This window comes from Toxotes jaculatrix, chromosome 20, assembly GCF_017976425.1.
Source record: "Toxotes jaculatrix isolate fToxJac2 chromosome 20, fToxJac2.pri, whole genome shotgun sequence".
Classification (NCBI taxonomy): domain Eukaryota; kingdom Metazoa; phylum Chordata; class Actinopteri; family Toxotidae; genus Toxotes; species Toxotes jaculatrix.
In genome coordinates this window covers 4,331,703-4,347,875 of record NC_054413.1, presented here as the reverse complement: position 1 = coordinate 4,347,875, position 16,173 = coordinate 4,331,703, and the positions used below count along the sequence as shown (strand labels likewise).

The following is a 16,173-nucleotide window of genomic DNA, read 5'->3' as shown; positions in this document are numbered from 1 at the left end:
GAAGCAAGTCAGAGTTGCCAGTCAGAGCTGTAGTGAATTAAGCTTTGATGCAGCAACTGGGACCAACACTGTGCCATTGTTGTTGAGTTCTTCCAATAAACTGACTCAGAATCTTAAAGTAAATTCATTAAAGCTGCATATGAGTTTTTAGCCACGGCAGCGGCATTGCTCTAGAGATCGTAATGTCAGTCTGTTGGTCTACCACTTGGTCCAGATCGGAATATTGCAGGAACTGTTGTTCGGATTGTCACTGTTCTTCTGTTAGTGCCCGTTGAAGGCTCGCTGTTATTCCTAAAATACAGTTTCAACTCAATGTCCATGCTGTCTTTCAAAGATATATCTTATCCTATCATATCTTGTCAAAAGGTTCAGCCAGATTTCCCACAGCAGCCGGTAACTGGTAAGCATTTTAGAAGCTATGTGTCCTTAATGAAAAGAGTGAATCCCTGCTTATTTATTTTCTGTCTCTGTAGGAGGCCCCAGACATATTAAAGGTGATAACTTACTCATGACAATTGTTGTTTTGTCAATTATAGCTTGTGCGCTGCACCACAGCAGGCATCCAAACAGGTCATTTGCAGCAGCGAAAGCCTACAAAAGCAATTGTGTTTTGGTTGCTGTGTTTTCTGTTGCTGAGGAAGTCTGACATAGAAACAAGGCAGTTTGACATGTAAATTACTGCTTGTGGTGTGTGTTCAGCCATACAGTTGGTATAATTCAAAATGAGGGCATGAGTCACTTGTGGGGTTTGATTTCTGCTCTAGATGTAAATGGTACTGAGCCTGTTTCTTAGTGAGTAATGCAGTTTGAATGTTTGTCTTGATTATGACGGACTACATTGACGGATGTGGTTTTGCCATATGTTTAGACAACAGTCTTTATTGCCACATTAAAATAAAAAAGCCTGTGCACCATAAGCAGTTCAAAGCTCAATGACTGAATTGTCATTATTCCAATAGCGTTGGGGCTGATGAGAACAGCATCTTGTAGAAGAAATGGATTTTCGGGACACTGCCCTTCTGTCCATCTTCCAACACTGTGCCCACACTAATACAAAGAGGTTCTTTGGCTCACCGAGACACAATCTATCCTTCTCTCCCTCTTCCCGACCTTGTGGTGACCCCTGCTGCCCATGCCTGATAGCTCTCCTCTGAAGCCTCGGGCTATTAGCTGGTTTTCCCTCCTCTGTCTGAGGGAAGAAGAGAGAAGGTAGACCATCTCTTTCAGAAAGAAACAGAGAGACAGGAAGATTAGTGTCTGATTTGTTGTGGCTTCAGCAGGTTTTGCGCCTGCCCCAGTACTTCATTCATATTCCTTCCAGGAATACGAGTGTCTTCCTGTTCCCCACGTTCTCACAAGACTCACCCTCTCCTTATGTTTTTGGGTCCTGTTGATTTTCACAGGAGTACTTTCTCATCCCAGTGATTCCCCTGCAGTATGTTGCCATATGGCTCAGTTTACAGCTCTGATTTATTCAAAGCCTTGACTTCCATTGCTCTGCTGTTATTCATCCCTTACTAATGAAAAGCAGGGAGAAATAAGACTTACAGAGCTTTCGTTGGCGGCACAGGTGTCAGATAGAAAAGGCCCCACAGGTGATGCTCAGCACTGAAATGTCTCATAATGAGCTTCCTCGTCTCGCACAGAGACACAGGAAGAAATGTGGGATGTGAGAGAGAGTGACGGATGGTGAGGTGGGGTTAGATATCATCTTGTGTGAGTGCATGTGCGAGGAAAGAGAAGGTGATAGAGGGAGGGAAAGTGAGGGGGATGGAGATAGATAGAGAGAGAGAGAGACGTTGAGGGATAGGATGAGGCCGAGGGCAGAACAGGAAGCATGAGCAAGGGTAGTCTGAGGGAGACAGAGATGTAAGGCAACAAATGAGACCAATAAAACACATGGGCAGGTTCCTTCAGGGAGTCAAGGATCCTTGTTTTTTTGACAGAGGAAACGCAGGTTTGTCTCCAGCAATTACTTATGCTCCATGCTTCTTTCTTTCCATTGCAATTTACCTCCAGTACACAGTTCATTTTCTCCCAGTTTCTCAGCCAATAACAATGTTACCTTAAATATTTATTCACACCTGAGCTGTGTTTGTTTCACTGTCTACAGACAGACAATCTATAAATAATTTCAGGGCTGCAAAATTCAAATTGCATCAAGTGTACCTTCATGCAGCTGCAAGGTTGAGACCTTTTTTGTTTTGTTCGCTGCCCAGACAGAGCAGTGCAGCAGACCTTAAAAATATTTGTAACTTGTTCAGCACCACGGAGAGCTCCACCCCCAGTCCTGCATGACACAGCTGCAGATTGAGCAAGCGGAAAAAAAACAGTGGTGCAAACCAATGGGAAACAGAAGAATAACCCAGCACATACCAAGCTCAGTCCCGCTGCATAGATAAAAATGCTCGGCTGAAAGCTGCATTAGGGATGAACCTCATAAGCATTAGTTTCTCTTAGGGCTTTTTCACATAAAACAGAAGTGAGGACAGTATGAAAACATGCCAGTGTGCGACACACTCCACCCCTGCTTGCAGAATCTCTGAAGTAGAGTTCAGAGTTTTGAAGCTAATTCCAAGAAATGCTTTGTACCAAAGCTGATAGCACTCAGTGCCTTTGATTTTAAAAACTTTTACAAACGAAAGAATTAAAAGTTCTCAGAATTTCACTATACTTTTGTTTAATTCTGTGTAGATGGAAATGTTGATTAATCGACTTATAAATTTAGCTCTGAAACTGTGGCATTGATCGCTCAAACTCTTCAACCAGACTTACCCAGACAGATTTGATTGCTTGAGGTTTTAGATACCAGTTATATTTAGTTGGGTTGTTGTGGGCTAATTAAAGGATCGGTCCCCCTATCTCTAAGTAAACCTACGGGTTAATGAGCAAAATCATAATTATCTCCTAAGTCAGCATCATGGCCAAGCCCAACATGCTCTGTCAAGTATGCACACACACACACACACACACACACACACACACACACACGCACACACCCTCTCACACTCATTTGGTCACGCAGCTCTGCGTAAAAAGTCTGTGTTTTAGCATGTCTAAGTAGGTAGTATACAAACAGACCAGGGCTTAATCCTATTTCTCATGAGAGCAGCCACTGGGAGAAGGAGGAAAGAGTTTGCCAGCAGCTTATTTTCACCCCAGTGCAATTCCACTCCGGGGGACTGGGGTGCTTCCACTTGGTTTGGGATTGGGGGGGGGGTATAAATTATTTAAGCGAAGGTGTATTGCTGGAAGGGATGAAATGATAGCGAGAACATGGCTTCATGCAAAAAACAACAATTTGTCAGAAAGTGCCTTTAAAGTGAGGCACTTAGCTGAGGCTCTCACTCAGATTGACTTCACAACACTGAGGAGGTTTGGATTTATTCCCGCAAGGGCACCTTGTTGATTGGTATATTGTTTTCTGTCTGAAATCCTGCTAGTTATGAAATGGCCTTTATGAGCACCTCATTTCTTATAAGCATGCAGACGCTTGCAAAAAGTTGTGTCATATCAAAGACAATATAAAAAAACAGTTGATGAAATTTTACTGCTTTTCTACTACCTTTGTTCAGAAAATTTTTAGCCTCCTTTGCCTCTTTTATTCATCTTTTTTGAGAATGATATTTGCACTGCTCATACCTGATCCCAGATAAGGACAAGGATGCTACTTTTAGAACTAACCCTCTCTTGAAATTGTGATTCACAGAGTATAGAGACAATAGCGAGGGTATTCTCCGTATGCTCCAGCGCCTCACGTCTGCATCCATCAAGTTTCTGGACTGTTTTCCTCGAGTGTTTTATTTTGGACCAGGTGCTTGTTTTGACCCACTGGCTCCTCTCCCAGCAGCCACTCAGACTGTGTACAAAATACAAGGACCTTGAAACACCTTTGGCAATGCACATACACAGATAGCGATTTGAAAAATTCTGCGTCACTGACTGGCTTGATCACAAAACTGTACACCTGATGGATTTTTTTTTTTACACAAAGAACAAGCAGCCGGCTATAAATCAAAGCTTCCCGAACATCCAGCTTTTGTTGGCGTTTTTCTTTATATGCTTATTCTTTTTCATTGTTTTATATGTTTTCAAGGATTCTCCCCTGCCTTGCAACAAGAATTTCGTTTTGGAATCTTTCCAGTGCACGATAACAAGGTCTCCAGCCTTGCCTCAGAAAATTGGCTCTTGTAATGCACCTCGACATTAGTGAATGTGTCCTACTGCAGCTTTGTGTGTTGCATATTTAAATGTCAGATGAAAAGTTCAGTTTTACTGTGGAAACAGCATAAAGCTTCTGGAAGTATTTTACTCTCTTTATTATGAAGTCGTACTTTTTTGCTGCCTTGTGTTCAGGTACTGCTTTGAGCTGCATGCAGTACCATCACCACCATCAGGAGCTGTCGCTCTGTGTGGGGATGTTTGAAGAAGGGAGCTCGTTTTGCTTTCATTGACACAGTGCTCAGGTTTTGAATTATTGTAGGTTACACTGCAGTACAAAAAAGACATTGGTGTAGACTGAATGAAATCCTCTAATACCCCTCACAGTGTAGGGCGATGCTCAGTAGAGAAAAAAGTGAAAGTTTGCCACAAATGGTTGCTTAAAGTTTGAATTTAAATACCCCTGACCTTATAGTGCTTTTTCCTTTTTACTTTCTTTCAAATTTAGATTGAAAATTTCAAAAGTGTCCGACATTTATAAAACTGTATTCACATTGCTCACATTCAGCAAGCTGTTGTCGGAAATCAATAAAGTTGTTCAGACTGGATTCAGGTTTTTTTTATTGAAATTAACCTTGTGGAAAATTCAAAGAGGGGAATTTAAAAGATGAATTCAGATGGTTTTTCAAAGTATTTAAATTAAGCGTTTGAGTTACAGTTACGCATTCAGTTGCTTACAAAATTCAAATTATTACTGCCTTTCTTTGCATCGATAATATTATCAGTATGAATGCTTGACTTGAGGATTTATAGCTGTCAACAAAAAGGACATTAATAAACACTCCACCTTATATGAATCATCCTTATATAACTGGGGGTAGGGGGGATTAAAGCATGGTGTTACTAATAAGTCTTATTTATGCATGATTTATGTAAACGCTGTTCATTCCAGTGTAAGAATGACTGACAAGTGTGTGTGTGTTTTTGCAGACATAAACATGGCGGGTGAGCCCAAGCCATACAGGCCTAAAGCAGGCTCCAAACGGCCGCTCTCAGCCGTTTACAGGTAAGATTTACCCTCCTTACAACGTACTCCTCCACATGCAAAGGTGCAACCCCTGTCATAAATATATAAAACTATCTATGAAATCCTGCTGCCGCCGCTGATGTAAACGTGGAGTAATATTTAGAATACAAAGATTCCTATTATGTTCATCTTTTTTTTTTTTAACCTTGAATTTCTAATTGAGTTTTTAACGCTCTCCTCGTTTCCCAGCCTTGACTGGAGTTTGTTCAGCTCAAAGGAGATGCTGTTGTTACAAGCATCATTAAGCATGACCCTGATTTTCTGGCCCGTACACATCGCCTGGTCACAAACGGATCAAAGCAGTGCTTGTTTACTGCAGTCTAATGTGACAGAGGGCCAAACATGTTTTTCCTGTTCACTGGGACACTTTGCTGTGTACCCAGATAGTTTGTCCATTGGCAAAGTTTATATTCCCACCATTTTACTCCTTTCTGAATTGTTGGTTTGTTGCATTACACATCTTATTTTACTAATTTATTAGTTTGTGCATTGTGTTATTATAAACCCTCATTTGCATTTTATAGCTGCAGCTGAAAACAGCCAGGATGTAATATGGTAATTATAGAACAGGAACAGGAGAGGCAAAAACCAACACCACACTTCTCTAAATTGAAATAGTAATACATTAATCCTAATTAAAATTCCTGTGAGAATAGCAACATTTCAAAACAGCTCCTTCTTTTCTCCTCTTTATTTTATGTCTCTCTATCAATTCTAAATTACTTGCCACCCTGAGCGTGTACCTAACATTGATTTTCGTCTCTGGGGTCTAAGGAAAGATTTTTTTTTCTTTCATTCTGTGACTGTATTTCTCCTCTGAAACTTTTTTTTTTCTCTGCTGATCTGTGGTCTTTGCATGCCAGCGTGGCTCAGGCTTGCTGCTTAACCTGCTGTGAGCTTTAGGCATGAGCTAGAGCGTGTCCAGTCAAGTCAGAACAGCTTGAGTTTGATCTGCTTACTTTTGACAGATCCAAAATGGCTCCTCTTAATACAATCTTTCTTTATCCCCATCTCCCTGTGTATCTGTGCCGCCCCCCTTCCCTTTCTGTCTCTTGGTTTGTCTCTTTCATAGTGGTTATGAATTTGATTACGAGTACTACAGGGATGATTTCTACACCAGGTATGTTCACATTATGTTATCAAGTTTGTGATTTAACAAGGAAACAATTTGACCCTTTACTAAGCCCCATCCCCCTTAATTAATCCTTTTAAGCCTGTCAGGCTTTGCATTCTCAGGCATCACATAATGCAGTTTACAGTGATAACAGATTTAACACTTGCATCCACTGATGCATTTTATCAGGTGTAGCTGGATAGCTAATTAAGCTAACATCAGCTGAAAACACTGTCTCTGGCTTCTTTATGAATGTTCTCAGCTGACAAAAATCTTTTAAAAAGGAAAAGTCTTAAATATCTTAACTATAACATCAGCATTGTCTTATTTCGCTTCACAGCCAGTTAGGCCTATTTGGACATTTCTAACAGTGTGTTCTCACAACGTAACAAGACAGAAAAGCTTTTAGGATGCGTTTGTTAAAATGTAACATTAACTCAGACAACAATAGGGTGTAGACGTCCCCAAATCCATTAAATAAACAAAACACAGCTGGACAGACCTGCCATGCCTGGTTATGGTTACTAAGCTATGATTGGACAACACCTGTATGGATGAAGGGGTTTAACTGTCAGTCATGTTTCTCTTAAGGTTTTGACTGACTCGTCCTCATTAAAAGTCTCCCCTGTCAGACATAATCAAGTAAACCTCCCACAGAGGCACCTTCAAATAGTCAACTTGTCAAACTGTCTGAACGCACCGAGCACGCCGCTCGAACAGGCCGATGTAGAAACACTAGTTGTCTCTCCCGTTTATCTGCCAGTGATCAGAGTGATTATCTGCGGAGACATTTTCTAAATGTCAAACTTGTTGAGAGCCGTGACAGACGTCTGCTGTCACAGTCAAAGCTGACACCTTCATTTGACATTTCGCACCCTCCTCTTTTCATCCTCTTCACTTTTAAAGGACATGTGAGGGGATTATTTGCATTCATGTAAAGGCTTGGATAGTTGTACAGAGGGTGGCATATTGGTGGAGTTGAACTGTAATGTCTACTATGTATGCCGTTTGAGAGAAAGAACCCAAGAGAAATCTGCAGAAAATCTATCTTGAAATTCAATACTGGGAACAGATAACAGGCTTTAGAAAGAGGTGATGGTGAAATAAACTGAAAAACCTTTTAGCTCTTGTAGATGGACGTTTTCTGAATGCTATAGGGCCTCTTATTGAAGACAGTGACTTATAGAAACAGTGTAAGAAGAGAGGTGTAATATTATAGGTTTTTCTTTTCTTGAGGCTGTTTGACTACCATGGCAGAGTGGCCCCCCCACCCAGAGCCGTGATCCCCCTCAAACGCTCCAGGGTGCTCGCTCCCTCCTCCCGCCGTGGGAAGACCTCCTTCCCCATCAAAACATCTTCCTCCTCTTCCTCTTCATCCTCCAGACCTCCCACATCATCCTCCACCTCCGGGCTCAAACGTACGTACAATAAGGTGCTTTTTACTCGTCTTGTGTTTATGCTGGACTAGTCAGATTTTTGTTTTTGTTTCATTTTTATTTTTCAAAGAACACAGCCTAATTACACTAATGGCGCTCCGTCCTTTTCAAAAACCGAAGGCGTAATGCAAATTTCAAAACCGTGGCTCTGAGAAAAAAAGGTGGTGGCATGATTCAGCTGTGCCACTTACACTGCGCCACTATAAAGAGCTATTTAATTCACTCCAGCAGCTCAGAACAAGCCACTGGTCTGCTGATTAACTGGTGATGCATTATAAACATCCTAAATGTAATTAATGTGAGACTGGGGGCATCTCTATGGAGCCATGGTCAGCTGTGTTTTCCTAAACGTTAGTCTCTATCCGTAGCCTGTGTAATTGGCTACAGTGTTTGTTCATTGTTGCCTGTCTAGGCCAGTGTTATCAGCGCGAGCAGCTTGGTAAGGTCTGTCAGGAGGACCCAGTTGCAGTTGGTATTATAGAGAAGGAAAAAAAAAAAAAAGTCCATCTCCCATCCTCTTTTTGGACAGAGTCAATGAATTCTCTCTCCTCTGTCTAAGCAGCGCTGCTGTATGTTTGGGAGACTAATTTGCCCCTGCCAGGACCATGAAAAATCACTGTTTGAATTGACTTTGTCTGAGATAGATTGGACAGAAAAATAAGGTTAGCTTGTCCAAACAACAGTGTGGGTCGTTTGAACCACTTGGGCTGTATACAAGTAATAATTCACTTGGGGGGGCGGTGGAGGAGAGAACCAGTCATCAGATGCATGGATCACAAGGATGGGTAGATTGGTGTTTTTTTCACTTTAAACCCTCTTTGACACACTGTCTTCAGTGTCAGTTGATGAAGACAAACTTTGACTTTTGGCCTGTTTTGTCATTTAAAGAGAGACAAAGGTCAAATGAAACTTTAAATTGTGCTCTGCTTTATAAAGTCACAGGCTGCAGTGAGAATGGCACGCTTCATTTCGAATTTAGTGTGTGTGTGTGATCTCTTTGGAGTTCTTGATCATATCACATGACCTTCATCAGCAGATGGGGTTTGCCCAGTTGTCATGGAAGTGTAGAGGTTCAAATAGTCCTTCATTTTCAGAGCATTTTAAGTGCTTCTTGTCCATGCTGGCTTACAAGCTGAGGTTCAAAGTGATTCAAATGTGAGTGAAAGCTCCGAAACAGCCACTAACTAAATAGACTCTGTGGTGAGACAGTTTTTTCAATAGCTGCAAGGTTAAGAATGAACTTTGAACCTCAAATAAATAAATAAATAAATAAATGGTCTAAACGGTAACTCATACATTCAAATAGTGTAGGAATATGAGAACAAGGAGTTTGGATTTAACCCGATGCCATCATAAATCATGTAACAAAAACCCCCTACCTGCTTGAATTCAGGCTTCTGTATGTTATGGGTTTTTAAAGTATAAAAATCCATACATTCATTGAATAAAATAAATCAAAAAGTTAATTAATTTAAGATATTTTGCAGTGTTTGGGTGGTCCATTTAGGAGAGTAAACTAGTTTGCTGAAGGCAGTTTTATTGATTTCTTTCACATTTCTTTGAATTTACTAATGCCTAAAGGTAAATAATGAGCCATCTAAAGATGCACTATTTTCCACAGAGTACATTAACAGTGTTAGGATGTTGATATCAAATATGAATCCAAGAGGTGCAGGTGTTTTTTACATTGTTTCGTAGGCGTACATTGGTGCAGGGGAAAGTAATAAAATAAAAAAACGGTAAAAAAAATCATGTTTTCTTTCATTATGTCTTAAACTTTGTCCCAGAAACCCCCCTGGTGTTCACATCTCCAAGCTGGTAACTTTTCAACATCTATTTAGAGTCTGAATTACATCAGCATCAAGAGCTCCAAAACTCTTTGTCCAGTTTAATCTTCATAGACCCAGTGATTCAAGAGATTCTCACTATCCCCAAGATAAAATTTCTGCGGTTCATCATGAGGTCCTAAAATTAGATCCATTTCTCACTCCCTAAATCTTTCCTAATGCTGATTTAATAACAATAGCATTTTTTTCTTCCCTTTTTTCTTTAACCCAGGCTATCTAAAAACGCTGTGTTGATGAAACGATGTTGGATTAGGATGTGCATGTTTTTCTCTCTGCAGCTTATGTGACTGATAGCACAAAAGGAAAAAGGCCTGGAGGCAGCGATAAATTAGAAACTGTTGCACACTTTCTTATCATCAAAGGACGACTAGTAAGCTGCCCACAGCGCCCTCAGATAATGTTGGAATAAGGAAGGGAGCATATATGGGTGTGCATTCATGGATGTCAGTTTCTACACATGGAAGCAGGTGATACTGAGAAGGAGATGGAGACACATTAGTGGGTCCCACCATCCAGATATCATTGTATATCCACTGTTTTCTCCTTTTTTTCTCTCCAGAAAAGGTCAATTTTCTGCTTCTCTGCAGCTTTAGGGTCAGTGGCTGTTTTACAAAACAACATGAGACTAGTTATTGGGATTTCCACACACATATTACATATGTATTGGCTTCAGTGTGGCATTACACTGTATGCCCCCTTTTTTTTTCTCTCTTTCTCATGTACACATTAATCATCCTGCTCCGTTTTAAAGAAGTAATGCATCAACAAATACCACACATTGTGCTTTGGATCTTACCTCGGCAGCACTTGTGTTGTTTTTCAGCATGAATTCTAGTGAAAGATTAAAATGTCCTTTTGGGGAATCTAGTTTGCAGCAGGCTAATATGTCATGAATTTTTATCACAAACTGACATCTCCTCTAAGCGTAGATGTTTTATGCATCAGTTTAGCTCATACATAGTAGTGCACAGATATAGGAGGGGCTCTGCATTGTGATGTGGTGTGGGTGTAAATATACATCAAAGAAAGTATAACTTAAAGAGCCGCATGCAGACATGATACCAGACAAGTAATGTTTTGATTCAGTGCGTGTCTCCATCCTCCGATTTTCCGGCTGTAGCTTTACAGGAACTCGTGGGTTTGTTTACCGAGCGCTCATCCATCCTCTTTCCAGCCCTGACAGAATCTGATAGGTGTCAAAGAGAATTTTATGTTTTCTTCTCAACTTGTGGTGTCTGTTTTTCTCCTCCTCTCAAAAAAAATGACACATTTCAGCTGCCGAGGGTTAAGGAATAAGATTATCTTATTACTTTATGGTCTAAATTCTTTAATCTGCTCAGTTCAAGCTGCTAAGGAGTGCACCATTTTTTCAGCAGCCGTGAGACTGGCCAGATTAAATTAATGGTGACGTCCTTCAGATAAATATTATTTTCAGCAGATGTTATTTGCATATGACATATCAAGGATAAGACTCAAACTTTGACATGATTCGGTTACACTTCATTTACCCAAACCTCAGATATGTATTGTGGAGTGAACACCGAGACCAAAGCAAAGCGGGAAGGGGAGAGCAATTATTCATAAGGCAGTAAACAGAAGCTGTGGGAGGGCAAATTGTGCCCCCTGCTTCTCATGCAGTACTGTTAGAGAAGCAATGATCAGGCAAAGTTGCACAGAGTGCATTCAGTGTAAAAATGGGATCGAAACACATTGATATTTGTTTGTTTGTTTTATTCCAATCCAGTTTAGATTATATATAAAATACAGTCTGTGCTACCAATTAATTAGATGTACATGTACCAATTGATCAATGTCTCATTTTGTATAGCGGTTACCTTCTATTGGTAACAGTAAAATAAAGTGTTTATATAATAATATGATATTGCTTCATATGAAACATCTCACGCCAGCTGAAAGATGTTGACATTACTGAGCAAAACCTGAGCAGCACTGCACAGAGTGGTGGGCGTAAGCCGTGTACTAATCTCCAAATTGAAAGCAGCAGGTCCACAGTTTCAGCTGGGTAACTTTGCGTTTGGCCAGATTGAGATGTTCTTCCCTGAGGAAACTGTGACTCAGAGAGATGACAGGATATCCAAAACTAAAAACTAAGAGTATTAAGAGATGACAGCATGCAGTCTGTGATAAACTGCATGTAACAGCATTCGTTAGAATGAGTGCACAAATGAAAGGAAACTGGGACAAACTGCACCCAACTTTAAGTAGCTATAAATGAAGACATCTGTTTCTGTGCCTCAGCAGTGAAGACGGACCAGCTTCAGACTATTAAACGGGAGCTGACTCAGATCAAGATGAAGATTGACTCTTTGCTGGGACGCCTGGAGAAGATTGAGAAGCAGCAGAGAGCCGAATCTGGTGAGGAGCACGACAGCAGAATCAGAGCTAGCAGGGAAAGAAAGGGAAAGGGACACCGACCACTGAGGGAGGGAAATTAAGTGCACACACTGGCCATAAGTCTTAGTGACATTGGGGGAGATAAGAGCAGCAGGGCTCTCCGTCATAACAGCAAACAGGTGTCAACGCCACGCTGACTCGTTTATATGAGAGGTCTTTATAGATGCCCTACACCGCAGGACAGTCTCAGAGTGTAGCTCATTGTGAAGGTCGTGAAGACTTTGTACCACAAAGTGCACGTTACAGTTTTTCAAAAAGCACGTTTGTACTGGGTTATGAAACTCCAGAGCGTTTTCTCCTTTGACTCTGGCAGTTGAAAACCTAAATAAAATCACACAAAGTTTTCCTGCTTCTTCAAGCAAACTGCTGTGTGGTTTGTTAGAAGTGAGAATAAATTCTAAACCAGATAAAAGAACAATGAAAACTCCAGTTGACAGGTGACAGCATGAGTAGAAATTTCCAGCTTCTTGGCAGAAAGAAACAGCCTAATCTTTGAAATGTTTCTTATAAGAAGAAAATGGGATGATCACCATGCATTTAATGCATTTATTTAAGAAAGGCTGCTGACACTAGGATTGATGATATCTTTTAATATCTATAAGGAAAATCCTGTATGCATCAACAACATGTCAAATTCACCCAAATGATTTAAAACTAAGCCTAAAGCAGCAATTTGCCTCTTTACGTGCCTTTTATAAGATTATGATCAAAACAAACTGATAATTCCAACTTTTAAAATAAAAAAAAAAAAAAACAATGAGCAATAATAAATGAAATTTGATGACTGAAACAGATATCAGCCTAGATTTAAAATTAAGTTTAAGCCCTGACAGATGAAACACAAAGTGAATTTTGGAGGAGGTGCGATTGCATACAAAGTCTATTGAAAGACGCTATTAGATGTGAATTTGATGCTTCAGATTCTCGAGTATCCTGGGGCTTTATCGATCTGCTTTACGAATGCCATACACGAAAGGAGAGAAGCTGGAGGTAAATAACCCAGAGAACTGGAGTTCCTGGTGAGCTGAACACGGGCATACTCCTACAGGCACAGTTGGTGTGCCTGTTGCTGCTTAAAGCTAATGTACAGCTGCTACATTTGCTGTTTCAGTCCAGTGGTTAAATTTGTCTGAATGGCGTTCGCTGAAAATTCACTTTGCTTTCTGTCTGAACGCACCTGAGTAGTTTCTTCTCCATGCTTTATCCTCTCAATTTAGCACTGAGTGGAATTCCAGAAATATTTAGCAACATCAACAAGACGGCAACAGTTGCAACCCATTGCCAGTGTTTGCTCTTGTTTCAGTCAGTCATGTAATTACTTGGGTTCAATAGAGAGCAAAAACAAGATGATTCGTGTTGCATCTTTGCTTGTAAAGCTTGACTGAAATACAAGATTTCTCAGCGTCTGTAGACAGCTGCATCAGTTAAAATGGAAGTGCATGTGTGCAGTTAGACGGCTGAAAAATACATCTAGAAAGCATCAGGTGTAGATAGAGAGTAGAGACAGCAGTGCTAGTCGCTTGTCGCTTGTTGAGGTCAGACTACCCCTTTTAGTGTAAGGAGCAGCACGGCCCCTTGGGACCACAAGTGGAGTCAAGTCTTTATGCTTCTGCTCGGGAAATCAGAAAAAATTAGCCAAGTAAAATTTGCTACAGCCATGTGAACCAAAGAAAAACGAAACCATGATAAAACTCTGACTTCATTCTGTGTCTCTCTCAGAGGCTCAGAGAAAGTATGAGGACAACTGCGACTCCCTTCATGAGGAGTCCGTGTCAGAGACGGCAGAAAACTCTGGGGAGGAGGCCGGCGAGGGGGCGCTGGACGTAGAGGCAGGAGAGATGACCGATGGAGTTGAGGACGACTACGACCAGGAGGGCAGCCACCATCTGGTAAGAGAAACGGTTGACAGGGCTGACAGGGAGGGAGAGAGCAAGGCACTTTGGGAGCTCTCAAGTGGGCAGACAGTCTTTGCTTTCTGAAAGTTAATTTTCCAGAATTATTCATGGCCACAGATCTGAGAGAGCAGGGCTTCACATGAGTGAATGGTGAGGGCGCATGGACTGACAGTTTCTCCCCGTCGACCCCAGCTCAAACGGTGGAAGCAAGGCTCTACACAAGCCCACACACAGGCACAGACTCATACACTTACAGGCTATAATTAAAGAGTAGGGCTTAAGACACAGGAGAGGGTTTACGACCAGACCTCCATGGACTGATGTGGGTCTTACCATGAAATGGCGCATATAAGACGGGACAAAGGAGGTTTTCTTCCACAAGGTCATTTTTTTTTGCTACTTTTGTGAAAAAAAAAAAAAAAACTGTCAGAAAATAAAAACATGCCCATTGCAAATTCTAAGAGGCGAGTGTGACGTCTACAGATTGCTTATTTTGTCTGATCGACCGTCTAAAACTCAAAGATATTCAATTTAAAATGGGAAAAAAAAAGCTTATACAGGTTGAATTCAAACAGCCACAATGAGAAGAACTCAGCTGTGGCTTAGACTGGATCACGCAGTCCTACTACAGCAGTGCTCAAAAATACTTTTTACTAACAAAGCAGCTTCTGGTCCATCTATTGCAGTGGTAGATGTGGAGTTGAAACTTAAAACAACAGACTGACTTCTGGTGAAAAAATACCACGTTGGCTTTGTTTTCCTTAGAAGAATGTGATTCTCTTCTGTTTTGTCCTTTGAATATTGTAAAATGAATGTCACTGTAGCATTTAAACTAAAATAAAATCTAATTACTATCATCTTTCTTTTCACTGTTGTGTTCAAAACAATTTCATGAAATAATGTTTTAGCTTAATAACAGTTATTTGCATGCTGGAAGCTTTAAAACACCCACAGCACCAAAATTATGCAGCTGTTAAAACATATTGCCCATTTTTTACAACAGTGTTAATTAAACCATAGAGCTATTTTTTTTTTTTTTTACACCTCAGTTTTTCAAGGTCAAGCAGTGCCATCAAAGTAATTATCCTCAGTTTCATCTGGGTTCAACTGTGCACTTTGACCATGCTTTCTCTATTATGCTATATTTATTAGCTATTAACCAGGTGAGCATGGGCATGCTATCCTTGATGAAAGCTTTGTGTCTTCACTAATGGAAGAGATTATTTTTCAGAGACATGGCGGAGGAGATTTATTTATTTCCTGAAGGTCACATTGATCACTGACCCTGATATTGTACCACAAACGCTGTTCCACAGGATGGCATGGCGGCTTTTGTGGATCATATTGACCTTTAGAAGAGATTAAATACAACCTGTGTGCTCGATTAAAAACGCTATCCATGATTTCAACTTCTGCTCTCTGCTCTCCTTTTCAGATAGAGAACCATGTATCGGATATTGACAACTGAGATCAGGTAAGAGCTTAAATCCAAGTGTCCATTACAGCGCCTGTGAGGTTGTTCTACAATACTGCTAAAGGTCCTGGAGGCACTTACAGCCATTCCTCATTAAAGGCCCTACATCCGGTCCTCATTAAATGCCGTAACCACTGAGCTGTGTCTTGAGCATCTCCAAACATTCGTTAATCATTTCCCAAGTCATAAGCTCTGTGACATTTGGAAGGCCAGCTCTCCACTGAAGGGCAGCTAATGCCGAATTCGACAGAGGAGGCAATAATGGCATTCCAATGGGCCAGAACTGCCCATAAACAACATTCATCTAATTGAATTGTGTGGAAGGGGGTATGAACGGCGAGGCCTAAGGTAAAGAGTTTCCTCCCTCTCGCCTCTCAGGGTGTGGGTAATGATGCAGCCACATCATCAGTTGGCTCAGCGCTGGCTGGCTTTCCGTAGCAGGGGTCCTTGTCCGTGTTTATGAAAAACTTTCACTTTAACGCCCTTTTCCTCATCTGCCTGTCCAAGCGTCTGGTGTCCCAGTTCTGTCCACCTCTTAAGAAACCACGTTGTATGTCAGTTTTGCATTTCCATATGTCTGCCTTTTTAAAATTCTATCAGTAGCAGATTTCACCATTAAAAACCAGAAAATCCCACTTGAGGTTGTGGAGAATATATGAATGTTTTGCTTGCAGGCCTACCAAGGATAGAAAATCACTTTGAGAAGAACCTCAATAAGTCATGTCCTGAAGGATTAGAGAGGCA

At 40.9% G+C, this 16,173-nt stretch overlaps 1 protein-coding gene across 1 annotated transcript in view; it reads left to right on the top strand.

The window, feature by feature from the left end:
- LOC121200582 (RNA-binding Raly-like protein) overlaps nt 1-15,431 on the top strand; it is a 48,609-nt gene extending 33,178 nt beyond the window's left edge. The window contains exons 3-8 of the mRNA XM_041065967.1: nt 5,152-5,227; nt 6,321-6,368; nt 7,599-7,780; nt 11,908-12,021; nt 13,780-13,949; nt 15,391-15,431. Coding sequence (XP_040921901.1) covers nt 5,152-5,227; nt 6,321-6,368; nt 7,599-7,780; nt 11,908-12,021; nt 13,780-13,949; nt 15,391-15,423 — 623 coding nt within the window. The 3' untranslated portion in view covers nt 15,424-15,431. The remainder of the gene's footprint in view (nt 1-5,151; nt 5,228-6,320; nt 6,369-7,598; nt 7,781-11,907; nt 12,022-13,779; nt 13,950-15,390) is intronic.
- Nucleotides 15,432-16,173: the final 742 nt, after the last annotated feature.